This window comes from Rhinopithecus bieti, unplaced genomic scaffold (genome assembly GCF_001698545.2).
Source record: "Rhinopithecus bieti isolate Rb0 unplaced genomic scaffold, ASM169854v2 scaffold_5, whole genome shotgun sequence".
NCBI classification, from domain to species: domain Eukaryota; kingdom Metazoa; phylum Chordata; class Mammalia; order Primates; family Cercopithecidae; genus Rhinopithecus; species Rhinopithecus bieti.
The window spans coordinates 1-15980 of record NW_016802964.1 but is presented as its reverse complement, the minus strand read 5'-3'; the positions used below and the strand labels follow the sequence as shown (position 1 = coordinate 15980).

General features: G+C 39.9%; 1 protein-coding gene across 7 annotated transcripts in view; it reads left to right on the top strand.

Moving 5' to 3' along the window:
- The window catches only part of ARHGAP28 (Rho GTPase activating protein 28), a 176165-nt gene extending 167443 nt beyond the window's left edge, over positions 1–8722 (top strand). For 4 of the 7 annotated variants that reach the window (XM_017864685.1, XM_017866820.1, XM_017866948.1 and 1 more), the window contains 4 exons: positions 1686–1883; positions 2231–2344; positions 6613–6669; positions 8294–8711. In XM_017864685.1, coding sequence (XP_017720174.1) covers positions 1686–1883; positions 2231–2344; positions 6613–6669; positions 8294–8422 — 498 coding nt within the window. In that variant the 3' untranslated portion in view covers positions 8423–8711. Of the gene's footprint in view, positions 1–1685; positions 1884–2230; positions 2345–6612; positions 6670–8293 lie in introns of all 7 variants that reach the window. The other 3 variants (XM_017865423.1, XM_017866541.1, XM_017866030.1) reach the window with 3 other exon arrangements.
- Positions 8723–15980: the final 7258 nt, after the last annotated feature.

Sequence of the window (15980 nt, the reverse complement as noted above, 5' to 3'; positions counted from 1 at the left end):
TGGGTGCAGCACACCAACATGGCACAAGTATACATACGTAACAAACCCGCATGTTATGCACATGTACCCTGGAACTTAAAGTATAATTAAAAAAAAAAGAAAAGAAAAGAGATGGTAATTTTGAGGCCAGGAAACAAAATGCTGAAAACAAAGATGGTTGTTAGTGCTGCCTCTTACCACACATTTCAGTGTGGTAAGGACCTTCCTCCTACACAGCAAAAATATCTATGTCAATTATAATATATGTCAGTCATATTATATCCTTGAGGCGAGGGCAGAGATCAGCTATGACATAAAAATGACCTTTTCTAATATAATTCAGTAATTTTCAAAAGCTGAAAATTTATTAGGTTGTTTTTTGGCTTTGTCTACACAGTGTTCTTTTAACAAAAAAAATCCATCTGGTGTCAAATATCTGAGTCAAAATGTCATCTACCCTTTCATACAACTGAGGATGCAGCATTTATCAAATAATTCAATACATTTCTAACAAAAGGTCCCCCCAGAATATCACGGGACTGGTGAGGATGTTGCACACATGCGCTCTCTCTCTCTCTCTCTCCCTCTTTCTCTCTCTCTCTCTCTCTCTGTCTCCCTTCCTCCCTCTCTCTCAATTTTTTATTCTAAATTGTGACTGGAGCTAAGATTGCAGCTGGTGTGAGTTAGAGGTCAAGAACTGTAACTGAAGAATGGGTTCCTTTGGTTCAGATCCTGGCTCTGCCACTTAATTAACTGATGCAGGGCAAAGCTGCTTGGCCCCTCTCCACCTGTGTCTCTTCATCTGTAAAATAATAATAGTACCTACCTCACAGGGTTTGAATGATGATAAGTGAATATATATATATAAAACTAAGGGTAACGCCTGGCTCACAGCAAACCCTCAAATGAATGCTAACTATTATTACTATTCAGTGCTGTTTTTCTCATTGCGAATACCACATAGTGGAATTCAAACTCGGAAAGCCAAAGAGCACTTCTTTTGGGGATTTCAGTTGTCTCGGTGAACTTCAGAAGTTTCTGATAAGTATTTATACTTTGGTAGCACAGCAAACTTGTATTAAGCTTTCTCAATTCTTTTTTTTTTTTTTTAATTGCTTCAAAGACCTGCACACAAACATTTGCTTTTGGCCAGCTGACAATTTCCAAGTTGAAAAGCATAGAAAATAGCACCCAAAAGTCCATTTTAAAATTGTTTAGTTGAGTTTACATTCAGGCTGAGGAATGAGACACTCCTGTTGTTGAAGTGGATTTCCTCTGCCTAGAAATGGTACATAGTTTTCAACAACAATGCTTTAAGGTAAGGGTATTTTTCAGAATTACTTTTCTTCACAACAAAACTACCTCTCGTGTTTATTGAACTGCAGTGTTTTCTCTTCCTGGTTTATATTTAATTTTAACACTTGTCAAACTCTTTTAGGATAAAAGAAAATGCAAACCATATTTATAGAAACTGCAGTATAATAAAATCCATTAAAATGGCCACTTTTATGAAGCAGACATTTGAATATACTGCTCACATTTCTTCTCAGTACTTGTAACCAGTTAGAGGGAAACATGGTACGTTTGACCATTCTGTACTTCTGACAGTTCTCTGGCGGCAGAGTGAACGGGAACAGAACGAGTGATAGCAATCGGGCGCCTTTTGACGGTGCGCGATTGTATGACACGATGCTGTTTCTTCTTAGGCCCTCATGACATTCTTCAGTAAAGTGATCGCCAATGAATCAAAAAACCGAATGAGTCTGTGGAACATTTCTACAGTGATGGCACCAAACCTTTTCTTCAGTAGAAGCAAGCACTCTGATTGTGAAGAATTGCTGTTAGCAAACACTGCAGCCCACATCATCCGCCTAATGCTTAAGTACCAGAACATTTTGTGGAAGGTGAGTGACACTGTGATGACAGGTCCTCCTCGGAAGTCCATGGCCTCAGGAAACGTAAAGGCTCCGTGACTGGGCAACTCCCTTGGTCATAGGGAAGAAATATGAGAAGATAACCCCAGGTGGCTGTGACATCCTTACACCTTCTGGAAGGGCTACTCTTTATCACAGTTTCCCTTTGAAACAGGGATCCACATAATTTTTTTCTAAACTTTATAAGGACGATGTCACCATTTCTGGCTCCAGGATACCGAGTGACTGGGAGGAGTTGCCATGCCTAAAGGCAGAATCTACTAGGGAGGTTAAATTCAAGCGTTTTCCATCCAGTCCAAGCTATTTTTCTTCTCCAGGTTCCATCTTTTTTGATCACTCAAGTAAGAAGAATGAATGAAGCCACGATGCTGTTAAAGAAGCAGCTCCCCAGTGTCAGGAAGCTGCTCAGGAGGAGGACCCTTGAGCGGGAGGTAAGACAGCGAACAAGGCACGGCGATTGTCCACTGCCTAGATTTGTACTCCTCCAAGGCAGGCACAAAGTAGCTTGTCATTTAGAACCAAGCGTTTTCTATTCTCAAGGATCAGGGAGTGTTGTAACTATAAACATCCTGGAAAGTGGGTTCATGACAGAGTACCGGGGTCTTTGCGTCTTGTTGAGAGTTACGTGCCTTTTGGTTAAAGTTCTTGAAATCGTCAGGAAGATTGGTTGAAAGGCTAAAACGGTTCTCGCAAAAGCTGAAAGTCAACATTTTAGTCCCTGTCAACTTGATTTAAGGGCAATCCAGTATCCAAATGTCTAATACTTGGGAAAAGAGATTTCTTCATTGATCAGATAGTAAAGGAATAGCTAATCCTTAAATTATTTTGTGTGAATTCATTACATTCCAAGGAATTCAGAGTTTTGTTTTAACACAGTTATTTGTGTGGAGGCACATAATGGAAACAAGTTTTAGAAGAATTATTTTTACTGCTTTTCTTTAACTTGAGGGTGATCACAAGTGCCAGATACTGCATTCAACCTTGAGGAGGATGTGGAGATACTCGAAATTTACTTTGCCCTCAAAGGAACTTACACCTAATGTGGGAGACAAATGTATATGAGAGCCCCAGGGGCCCAGCAGGGAAGCACCAGGCCCGCTGTGTCAGGGCCATGCAGAGGACAAGGAAATGTGCTCTAACGTGGGAGACTGTGGTTGGCTTCATTGAGGATGCAACATTGGAGCTACATTTTTTTTTTTTGAGACAGAGTCTTGCTCCTCTGCCTCCTGAGTTCAATTGATTCTCCTGCCTCAGCTTCCCGAGTAGCTGGGACTACAGGCATGCGCCACCCTGCCCACCTAATTTTTGTATTTTCAGTAGAGACGGGGTATTTTTAGTAGAGTAGGGGTTTCACCATGTTGGCCAGGCTGATCTCAAACTTCTGACCTCAGGTGATCTGCCTGCCTCAGCCTCTCGAAGTGCTGAGATTACAGGCATGAGCCACTGTGCCCTGCCTGGAGCTACACTTCTTTTTATAGAGTTGGAGTCTTGCTCTGTCACCCAGACTGGAGTGCAGTGGCATGATCATGGCTCACTGCAACCTCGAACTCCTGGGCTCAAGTGATCCTCCTGCCTCAGCGTCTCCAGTAGCTGGGACTACAGATGCATACCACCACACCTGGCTAACTTAAAAAAAATTTTTTTATAGAGACGGGGGTCTTGCTATATTGCCCAGGCTGGTCTTGAACTCATGGCCTCAAGCGACCCTCCCACTTCGGCCTCCCAAAGTGCTGGGATTATAGATGTGAGCCACTGTGCCTGGTTGGAGTTGTGTCTTGAAGGATGGATACCACTGTGAAAGGAGAAAGTCCAGGGAAAATAACAGTAAATGCCAAGGCAGTGAGGCGGGAGGGAGTGTTGTTGATTTACCGTAATCGTGATGAAAGACTGTATTCTCTGACTCATAATAGGGAAAGTGACTTCATATCAAGTAGAACCAATACTTTTATTTAGAAATGAAATTTTTAAAAATTTGTTTTAATTGAGGAAAAAATCACATAATATAAAATTCACTATGTTAAGCATTTGAAATTGTACCAATTCAGTGTGTTTTAGCATATTCACAATGTCCTGCAACCATCTCAGCTTACTGCAAGCTCTGCTTGCCAGGTTCAAGTGATTCTCCTGCTTCAGTCTCCCAAGTAGCTAGGATTACAGGTGCCTGCCATCATGCCTGGCTAATTTTTGTTATATTTTTAGTAGAGACAGGGTTTCACCATATTGGCCAGGCTGGTTTCGAACTCCTGACCTCAGGTGATCTGCCCGCCTTGGCCTCCCAAAGTGCTGGGATTGCAGGCATGAACCACCACACCCAGCTGAAGACTTTCTCTAGTAAGTCCAATGTCTGGACTTCCTTAGACAGTTTCTTCGGAAACTATTGGTTTTTTGTCCTTGTGTAGGAGCAATATTTCCTTGACTTTTTTACCTAACAGCTGTTTGTTGAAGACTGGACATTTTGAGTATTACAATGTGGCAACTTGGGAAATCAGATTCTTCTCCCTCCTCAGGGTTTGTTGCTTCTGCTCTTGTACCTATTGTTTGTTTGCTTCATGACTTGTCTCGTGAACTGATTTTGTAAAGTCTGCATTCTTTGTTTTGTGTGGCTATGGAAGTCTGTTCCATTAGTTTAATGATAACTAATGATTAGACAGAGATTCTCTTAAATGCCTGGAACTAAAAAACCTCCCAGTCTTTGCAGATGAGCAGTGTGTGTGCTGGGGCACACCTTTAGCACTCAGCAAAGCAGTTTCTAACTCTGCCTGAGCCCTCGCTTCCTGCTTGCACAGACCCTGAGGATCAGCCAGAAGTTTGTGTTTCCAGCTCATTCTCAGTCATGTGGCCTTTATATTCTCAGGAATATTTTAAGGCTTTTTATAATCTTTATTTTCCAAAGCATCTCAATCTCCAGCCTTGCCTCCCAAGCTTTTTAGTTATCTCTTGTTTTCCTCAATTCTGATCCACTGCATCAGGCAACTATGACAAAAACACTTGCCTGTAAGTGTTTTTGACATTACACCCCTTTAGCACCCATCAAGTTCCAAGTTAGGCAAGGTAAAGGCAAGCCTTTTGAGCCAGTCTTTGAGGGAGCCACCAGACAGATGAGAGCAAATCATTAGAATTCTTGAGCGAGGTTCATTCTGCTCCCTGTAGTACCCATGCCAGAAGTGCAGGCCGTTATTTTCAAGGGTATCACTGAATTGGAGAGCAGGGATGGAAAAGCATAAGTAAAAATGACACACAGCTCTTTCTCTTACTCAAGCACTCCCCTAGTTGAAGCCTTTGGATTTGTGTCCAGAGTTCTAAAAGAGTCAATACTGATAGTTTTTGCCAGTTCATCCATTGCTTTGATGGAGGGGCAGCCGTTTTCACTCTGGAAAACCGTAACAGTATAATTAAATGTGTGGAACAGAGGTCAGGTCAGGCCTTGTCAGTTACTACCCATATGAGCCTGGACAAACTACATTCTTTCTTTGAGCCTCAATGTTCTTATTTTATAAATTGGGAGGGAGGGCAGATAATGATCTGTCTGTTTCACAGAGCTGTCATTAGGATGGACTCACATGGTGTGTGTGTGTGAACTGTACATTGCTATCCATGTCACTTTAATGTTTTATTGTAAATAGAACCAAGATAGAATGTAAAGGTTGTAAATACCGTAGAAGCAAACACTTAAAGACGAAGAAACAGTTTTTCTTTCATACTGTTGTACTATGTCGCTTTTGGTTTTCTGTTTTGTTTTGTCTGTTTGTTTTTTTGAGATGGAGTCTTGCTCTGCCGCCCAGGCTGGAGTGCAGTGGCGCGATCTCGGCTCACTGCAACGTCCACATCCTGGGTTCAAGCAATTCTTCTGTCTCAGTCTCCCGAGTAGTTGGGGCTACAGGCATGTGCCACCACGCTCGGCTAATTTTTTTGTATTTTTAGTAGAGACGGGGTTTCACCATGTTAGCCAGGATGGTCTAGATCTCCTGATCTCCCCACCTTGGCCTCCCAAAGTGCTCGGATTATAGGCATGAGCCACCGCGCCTAGCCGCTATATTGTGTTTTTAATTCTTAATTTTGATTGGAATAGACAGTTCATTAACAAGTTATAAATTTAGAAGTCAGGAAAGACCATAGAATAAAAATCAGCCACCTCTGACTTCCCCTCCTGGAGACAAATAGTATCACCAACGGCAGGGTGTGTGTACAGGAACATGCAGGTGTGTAAACCTTCTGAGATGCTCTATCCACTTACCAGCAAATATCAGTGTATGTTCTTTCCCTTTTAACATGAATGTAGCATACAGTCCTGAGTCCTGCTTTACTGACTTAACAAATCATGGGGGATTATTTTATATTAGTCCACAAAGCCGGCACCTTTGCTTCTCTGCTTCTTTTGCATGCTATTCCGTAGACACACCGTAAGTTATTTCAGCAGTCTCATATTGGTGAACAGTTTGTGTCTAATCTTTTGCTGTTACAATCCGTGAGTCAGAGAACAAACATCTGTATACATCATTGTTCACAAATGAAGTATATTTATAGGATAAATGCATAGACGTGGAGCTGTTGGATTCAAGTGTGTATACATTTTATAATTTTATAAATATTGCCAAAGTGTTCTCCATAAAGATTGTACCAGTTACACTTCCAAAAGCAACATATGCTTGTTTGCTCAACATTACTCCAACATTATTCCTAAAGACTCTGTTTGCTTTAGACTGCAAGCCCCAAGACTTCAAAGGTACTGCAAAAATCACCCTCGGCAAGAAGAATGGTAAGAAAAATAATTTCCTTTCCCTTCCATTAACTCCCTATATAGTCTTCTCTGGCAACATCCACCACATTTATGTATAATGTTTGTCATGAACTATCCTTCAAACTTGACATTTTCCATGTGGCACATAAAGGAATGGTAGAGGGACCTGACTAGCTGATGATTCAGAATGTGTGCCTGGGCCTCCTATTCACAGCGACAATGTTGTGGAAAGTTATAGAAGGAACGAGATGATGACGATCATCGGTCAGTAGTGTCAGAGTGTGCCATCTATTGTATAGGGAGAGGCTTCTGGGGAGCTGACGAAATAGGACATAGACGATTAAAGGCGTACTTTAGGAGTACAGTCTTGGCTACAATGAGCCTGGGACTTGGCCCCCATCCAGATGCAAATCCCTCAGTATCTTTTCCTGAACTCCTGCTGTCATGGTTCTTGCTGGTAATGTTAGGAGAATACTGTAAGAACTGACTCTGTTCTAAAATATTTTGTGTTCGTTCCTTAGGGCTGCCCTAACAAGGTACCACAAATGAGGTGGCATAAAACAATAGACATTTATGATTCTTTCACAGTTCTTGAGGCTGAAAGTCCAAAATCAGGGTGTCAGCAAGCTTGGTGCCTTCTGAAGTCTGTGAGAGAAGCACCTGCTTCTTGCACCTCTTCTGCTTTTGGTGATGCCAGTAATCCTCGCATTCCTCAGCTGGCCTCAGCTTTCAGCTTCACATGGCGTTCTTTCTTGTGTCTCCATGTATCTTCTCTTCTTATAAGGATGCAAGTCACTTGGGTTAAGGGCACACCCTACTGCAGTTTAGACCTCTTATGTAATGGCCTCATCTTAACTAATTACATCTGCAATGACGTATTTCCAAATAAGGTCACGTTTCGAGGTACTGAGGGGTTAGGGCTTCAATTTGTCTTTTGGGGAGACAGTTCAACCCATAACATATTTATTCTAGGGTATAAATATTCTAGGGTATCAATACAATATTGATAGAATGTGACCATAAGGAGTCCATTTATATAAATCATCTGTATCAACAGCACTATCCTTTGAGAAGGTACAGATTTAAAACAAGAGACACCATCTTTCCCACAGCCACTTACCCTGCTCTGCAGTGTGTTCAGTGCACTTTGAGGGGTCCCGTGTCAAGTGCCCCTGTGGAATTGAATTTGGGCCAGCCACTCATGGCTGCTAACTAAAGAAAGAGGCTATTGGAGAAGCCATATTTTCTAATTGACTCTTAAAATTTTCAAAAGGTTGATCTTCTTAAAATATATTGAAGTACAGAATTCTGCTTAAAGCAGGGTCAGTTAGGAGTTTGTCCAAGAAATGCATGAATAGAAACATTTGAACTTTGTCATAACCCAGTTTTTCCCCCTCATGATTTTAAGTCATTATAGCAAGACCTGCCCAATGTGCAGTGAAAGTAAAATCCCAGGTTAAGTTTAGTCATGAGTGAGTCTCCAGCTGAGAAAGAAAGTAGTGTTCCATTCTGGTTAATGTTGATCGTACTGACGTGTTTTCCTAATTCAGAGTAGCACTGATTTTCATAGCTCTTAAGTGCATCATTGAGCTGATATTCATCCTAGTTTGACAGAATGTACTGAATTTCTCCTCCTTGGCAGTCTGACGTGCCGGAAGGAGTCATACGGGTCCATGCTCCACTTCTCTCCAAGGTATCCATGGCCATTCAACTCAACAATCAAACCAAAGCCAAAGACATATTGGCAAAATTTCAATATGAAAACAGGTGAGTCAATGTGAATGAAGGTCTCTGCACAAGAAGGAAAACGTTTATCAGACGAATAACTTTCTAGGCATTTACAAATTTGACCTTTTGTAAAATATAGAACCTGTTACTTTAGGGAGTTTACCAGTGGATTACTAGAATAAAAAGAGAATGAATGAAGTTAGATATGTGATTGCTAACAACAAAAGCTGTTTTTCAAAGGAATTTCTAGAAATGGGATTCTTAATAGGTATTGTGTATCTTGGTAGCTTCATTTATTCAGTGAGTTTTAACTTTTATTTTATTTATTTATTTATTGAGATGGAGTTTTGCTCTTTTTGCCCAGGCTGGAGTGCAATTGCACAATCTCGGCTCACTGCAACCTGCACCTCCTGGGTTCAAGTGATTCTCCTCCCTCAGCCTTCCGAGTAGCTGGAATTACAGGCACGCATCACATGCCTGGCTAATATTTTTGTACTTTTAGTAGAGATGGGGTCTCACCATGTTGGCCAGCCTAGTCTCAAACTCCTGACATCAGGTGATCCGCCCACCTTGGCTTCCCAAAGTGCTGGGATTAGAGGCATGAGCCACTGTGCCTGCCCGAGTTTTACCTTTTATTTGAATGAAAATATAGCAAGTTAGTTTTGTGGATATCCTGATAGTCCTTCAGGAATAACCGTTTCCTAGACTTGCACTGGCTTTAACATGCCTGTGTCAGATAGAGATTATGTAGTTAAGTAGATACCATAGCTGTTACTTTCCTTAAAACATACTACTAATAATTCTTAGAATCAGGATGATACGTACAAAAATTCTTTTTGTAAATCTGCCATGGTCACCTTGAAGGGGCACAGATCATGACAATTTTTGTCTGGACATGCTTACTAAAGAATAAATATTTGTCTTCTGGTTTATAAAGGATGAGAAGCACTCGTTTATCCATTGTAGAGCATGTATGATTTGCTGTCTCTAGTAAGACTGATGGATGGGCCTTAAAATGAAAGCATTCCGGTCATGTTGAAAAGAAGTAGCCTTGTTGAGCAAAAGCCAATTGAAAAAGTTAACATATTACATGATTCCATTTATATAACATTTTTGAAATTAAATGTTATTGATGGGAGGATGGATTAGTTGCCAGAGGTTGGGAGGGTTGATTTGGAAGGGAGATGGTTTTGGTCACTAAAGGCCAACATGAAGGACCCTTATGGTGTTGGAACTTGTGGTGTTGGGATCTTGACTGTGGTGATGGATAACTGACCTTCTATAAAATTCTATTGCAATTAATACACACACACACACAAATGAGTACAAGTAAAACAGGGAAATCTGAATAAGATAGGTAGATTGTATTAATATCAGTATCTTGATTGTGACATTATGCTGTAGTTCTGTGAATTGTTACCATTGGGGAAAATGGCAGAATACAAAGAATCTCTCTATATTATGTCTTACAACCACATGTGAATCTACAATTACTTCAATAAAATTTAAATGAAAAGAAAAACAAGTAGCCAGTAAAAGCCATCTATGGTGTGAGGTCAGGATTTTCTACCATCAGGAGAAAAATTCGGGAGATGGGTGCACCAAAATCTCAGAAATTACCACTAAAGGGGTAGTGGAAGGTAGGGGTGGAGGAAGGCATAGTGACCGGAAAGGCATGCTGATGGCCTTGGAAGTTTTTTTTTTCTTTTGGTATTAGATTATATGATGTGTGAAAATTCATCAAGTTGTGTACTTCTGACTTGTGCGTTTTATGTATAATATATACACACACGGTAACCCATTTCCCACTTGCCCCAAGAATACTGCACTGAGAAAAGCTGCACTTTCCTTCCTAAATGGGAAATGGGTTAAAAGACAAAAAGAAGGGTAGACAGAGGTCAACAGGAGCCCCAAACATGTATATCTCTTTGCTCTTGGCCTGGACACCTCCATGTAGGCAGTCATATAGAGACTTGAAATACCATTCAAGGGATTTGGGTATTCAATAGGCTTCTAGTTACAGATAATACAAAGCTGACTTTGTACTCTCAAGTAGACCTTTTGTAGAAAGAAAATGTTTCTAATAAAAATAAATTAGAACCAATGACTCCTGATAGACTCAAATCTTTTATAACAACTTCTTCAAAAAATCTTAGTAACTCAGGAATGGAAAACCAAACATCATATGTTCTCACTTGTAAGTGGGAGCTAAGCTATGAGGATGTAAGGCATAAGAATGACATAGTGGACTTTGGGGACTCAGGGGGAAAAGGGGGAAGAGGGTGAGGAATAAAAGACTACAAATTGGGTTCAGTGTATACTGCTTGGGAGATGCATACACCAAAATCTCAGAAATTACCACTACATAGTTTACTCTTGTAACCAAATACCTGTTCCCAAAAAAACCTATGGAAATAAAAAACTTTTAAAATAATAATTTAAAAAAAATTTTGCCCTATCTGTTCTCTTTACTTGTTAGAACTATGGCTTATTTCAGTTAAAGTGTTGTAAACTGGCCCTGATTTTGCATCTTTCACTGGAGGCTTATTTCTGACTGCCTACTCAGACCCCCGTGTGTTTAAGTTAAAAAAGGAGGGAGAAGACCCATTCCTTTCAGGTGCTCTCCCTTACAACTAGTAAACCCTGGATGGTAACACAACAAAAGGCAGAGAAAGACTCTGAAAGGTGGAAAGACGAGGCCTTGAGAAATGACACGATATAAGAAATAAGGAAATGGGAGTTTCCTTATCCCCTCCCATGTATCCCAGACAGAACACCGTGGAAACTTCCAACCTGCAAGTGACAATAGGCACAGATGAAAAAGAGCTCTAAGGAAAGCCTAGCCAAAGGATTAGGTAAAGGGGTGGCCTAACCACAGAAAACCTTTCTGGCAATATCTGCCCTACTCCAGCCAAACACCAATAGAATAAACACACCACCGCCCCATGGTTTCAGTGGATCCAAGCAGGGAGTGGATCTGCCATCCACCACGTGCCACCTAACACAACCAGGTGGGTGGTCTGATTCCAAACCAGAGTCGTGTCTGCAGGGTCCTGCAGTGAGCTAAGCTTTCACCTTCACCCAGCAGCAATGAAACACAGTAGCAGTGAGGCAGTGCAAGGCAGGCCATTTAGCACAAGTGTCAGTAAGGCCCTGAGCGAGCTGAGCCTCTTCCCCCGACCATATGAGCAAAACTGAACAAGGCAGGTCAAAGCAGAGCTTCCCTGGTGCCCTTACTAGTATCAGTCAGCCCCAGTGGGGAGCTGAGCCTCCACCTGACACCTGGTGGAAAGGGGTAAGATGTGGGAACAGGTGACACTCTGCTCCCTCCCCTCCTCTTTTCTGGTGTCAGTGGGGCCCAGTGAGTAGCTGAGCTTCACCCTCAGCCTGCAGCAACAAGGCAGTGTTAGCTTCTGTTTTCCACCACCCTGGTGGCAGCAGAGCCCAGCAGGCAGCTGATCTCACACTCCCAATTGGAGGCAGTGAGGCAGAGTCAGTTGCTGTCCTGCTTGCAGTGGGGCCCAGCATGAAACTGAACATACATGGCCACCCAGACCTTGTGCTAAACCTCAACAGGAAGACTACCTGCCAAAAAATGAAGATTAAATAAGCCCCAGAGTCTCATCGTATCATATCCAAAATGTTCACAATACAACCCAAAATCACTCATTAACCGAAACATGAGTGAGAAAAACAAACCACGATGTCAGCACTAAACTAAATCAAATTTTAGAATTTTCTGACAAGAATGTTACAGCAACTGTCACAAAAAGTACTTCCACAAGCAATTATGAATTCTGAAACAAATGAAAAAGTAGAAAATATCAGCAAAGAAATAGATGTTATTTAAAAATACAACAAATGGAAATTTACAGAACTGAAAAATGCAAAAACTGAAGTAAAAAACTTGCTGAATGAGTGAAAAAACTTGCTCAGTAGTAGGGTGAAGATAACAGAGGATAGAATTAGCACACTTGAGGACATATCAATAGTTTATCGATTATGAACAACAGAGAGGAAATAAACCAGAAAAAAAATCAACACAGCCTCAGGGACCTATGGGAGTCTAACAAGTGAGCTAAGTGTCATACAGAATCCCAAAAGGAGAGGAAATACAGAGTGAGACCTGTCAACTGTGAATTCTATATTCAGCAAAAATGTCCTTCTGGAAATGAGGGAGATATAAAGACATTCTCAGATGAAGGAAAACTAAGAGATTTGTTGCTAACAAATTGACCCATAAAGGATGGCTGAAGAAATTTCTTTAAACAAAAAGGAAATTATAACGAGGCTTAGAACATCAGAAAGGAAAGGAGAACATCGGAGTGGGTACAAAGAGGGCTATAAACTATCCTACTTCTCATGCATTTTTAAAATCACCTTTGGTGAGAGAAGCAAAAATTATATCATCTGATATATTGCTCATTGTACGTAGAGGACACACTTAAGACAATTACATTTTAAAATGGTGGCACACCCCCACTCCCTAAATGTGGTCTATGCAGAGTGACTTCCTTCCAAAAAATAGTGTGTAAAAAGGGAAAAAGCAACTTTACACCCAAGAAATCTGACCTCAGTTAGGTGATCGGGTTAATATTAGCAGTGATGAGTCATGTTGATAGTATCCAAGTACACCCTTGATACGATAAAAACAGCCCTTTATCTGTGTGGTCTTCCTCCAAGAACACATAATTCCAATCTAAACATGAGAAAAACATCAGAAAAATCCCAATCGAGGAACATTCTGTAAAATACCCAAGCAGTACTCCTTGAAACTGTTCAGGTCATCAAAATTAAGGCAACTGTGAGAAATTATCAGAGCAGTCTAAGGAGACTCAACTACTATATTAATTTCCCAGTGCTGCCATAACAAATGACCACAAATTGGGTAGCTTAAAAGGTGGAAATGTATTCTCTCACAGTTCAGGAGTCCAGAAGTCTGAAATAAAGATGTCAGCAGGTAGATTCCTTCTAAAAGCTCAGTGGGAGAAACTCTGCCATGCCTCCCTCATAACTTTTGGTGGTTAACAGCAGTCTTGGCATTCCATGGCTTACACGCCATTTCGATCTCTTCTCCCATCTTCACATCATCTTTACTCATTTTAGGTGCCCCCTAAATCCAGCATGATTTAGTCTCACGATCTTTAACTAATTACATCTCTAAATGCCCTATTTCCAAATAAGGTCAAATTATGAACTTCAGGGCGGGCATGAATTTTGGGGGACACTGTTCAGCCCCCTACAATTACTAAATGTAATGTGAAATTCTGGATAGGATCCTTGAACAGAAAATGAACATTAGGTTAAAATGAAGGTAATCTGAATAAAGTATGGACTTTAGTTAATAATAATGTATCAATATTGGTTCATTAATTATAACAAATGTACTACATTAATATTAGATGTTTATAATGGGGGGAGCAGTGTGAGGCATATGGGATCTGCCTATACCATCTTCATAGTTTTTCTGCAAATCTAAAAGAGTTCTAAAATTAAATATTTATTTTAAAATTGTTTCCAGGATCTTACCAGTTTTTTTAAAACTACCACTTTTCAATGGTAAAATAATTTCAGAGTAAAATAGGTAAAATTTAGTTATGCCAGAATATCAGGATTATCTTTCCATTTTAAAAATGAAATCTATGCATGCATCAGTGATCCTCCTTTAACTTATGTGATTCTGAATTCAAAGAACTGAGAATAAATAGAACTATCACACTCATATGAATAGCTACTACCTTAAAAAAAAAAAAAGAAAAGAAAAGAAAAAAACAATTGCTGGTGAGGATGAGAAGAAAGCAGAAATCTTGTGCACCACTTGTGGGAAGTGGGGGTATAAAACATGCTACAGCCACTGTAGAAAACAGTATGGTGATTCCTCAAAACGTTACAAATAGAATTACCATATGATCCAGCAATTCCACCTGTGGGTACATGGCCAAAAAATTAAAAGCAGGGCCTCATGGAGACATTTTACTCTCATGTTCACAGCATTATTCACAATAGTTAAAACATGGAAGCATCCTAAGTATTCATCAACAGATGAACGGATAAGCCAAATATGTATATACATATAAGGAAATATGATTCAGCCATAAAAAGGAAAGAAATTCTGACATATGCTACAACATGGATGAACTTCAAGAACATTATGCTAATGAAATAAGCCAGTCACAAAAGGATAAACACTATATGACTCCACTTAGTTATGGTCGGAATCATAGAGACAGAATAGAATGGTGGTTGCTAGGGCCTAACAGGGAGGGGAAATGGGGATTTACTGTTTAATAGGCATACAGTTTCAGTTTTACAGATAAAACGAGTTCTGAAAACAGATGCTGGTTATGGTTGTTCAACATTATGAATATATTTAATACCACTGAACTATGCACTTAAAAATTGCTAATATGATACATTTTGTTATGTGTATTTTACCATGATAGAAATATAAAAACTTTTAAAGGAATAAATATCATTAATTTTAAGTGTGAGGATAAAAACTAACAAAAGTACATATCATTTATTAGTAAAACATCAATATCAGTAAACTGCAATACGTTACACATGTTCTGTAATATCCAGAGAAACCACAAAGCCATACAAAGCAATATACTAAAAAATTCTATAAATAAAACAAGATAGAATCCAGAAAGATAGGCTGGGCACGATGACTCATGCCTGTAATTCCAGCACTTTGGGAGGCTGAGGCGGGTGGATCATGAGGTCAGGAGTTCGAGATCAGCCTGGCCAACAATGAAATGCCGTCTCTACTAAAAATACAAAAATGAGCCAGGCATGGTGGCGGTCACCTGTAATCTCAGCTACTCAGGTGTCTGAGGCAGGAGAATCACTTGAACCTGGGAGGCAGAGGTTGCAGTGAGCCGAAACCACACCACTGCACTCCAGCCTGGGTGACAGAGTGAGACTCCGTCTCAAAAATGAATACATAAAATTTTAAAAATAAAATTATGTGGGATGCAACTAAAGCTGTGCTGAGAGAAAAATTTATAGCAGTAAATGCTTCTGATAGAAATGAAAGATCTCAAATCCACTGTCCAAGTTCCTACCTCTAAAACTACAAAATAAGAGCAAAATATACCTAAAACAACCTGAAGGAACAAATTAATAAAGATAAGCAGAAATAAGTGAAATTAAAACAGGAAAATGATAAAGATCAGTGAAACAAAAGTTGCTTTTTTAAAAAAGCAATAAAATTGATAAACTCCTAGAAAGACTAACAAAGATAAAAAGATGACACACATCAAGGATATCCAAAGTCAAATGGGGTATCACTAGTATAGTACTTCCATTAAAGGGATAAAAAGGATTACTGTAACAACTTCACAGCTAATAAATTCAAAACTTAGAATGTACCAATTCCTCAAAAAACGCTAATTACCAAAATACAAGCAAAATGAAATTGACTAGCTGAATAGTGCTATAGCCATTAGAGAAATTGAATCTATAATTTTAAAGTTTTTAAAAGCTCTCCAAGCCCAGATGGTTTTGCTGGAGAAAACTAGCAAACGTTTAAAGAATGAAGAGTAATCTAGAACAATCTTTTCTAGAAAATAGAAGAGGGAGTAATACTCCCTAAGTCA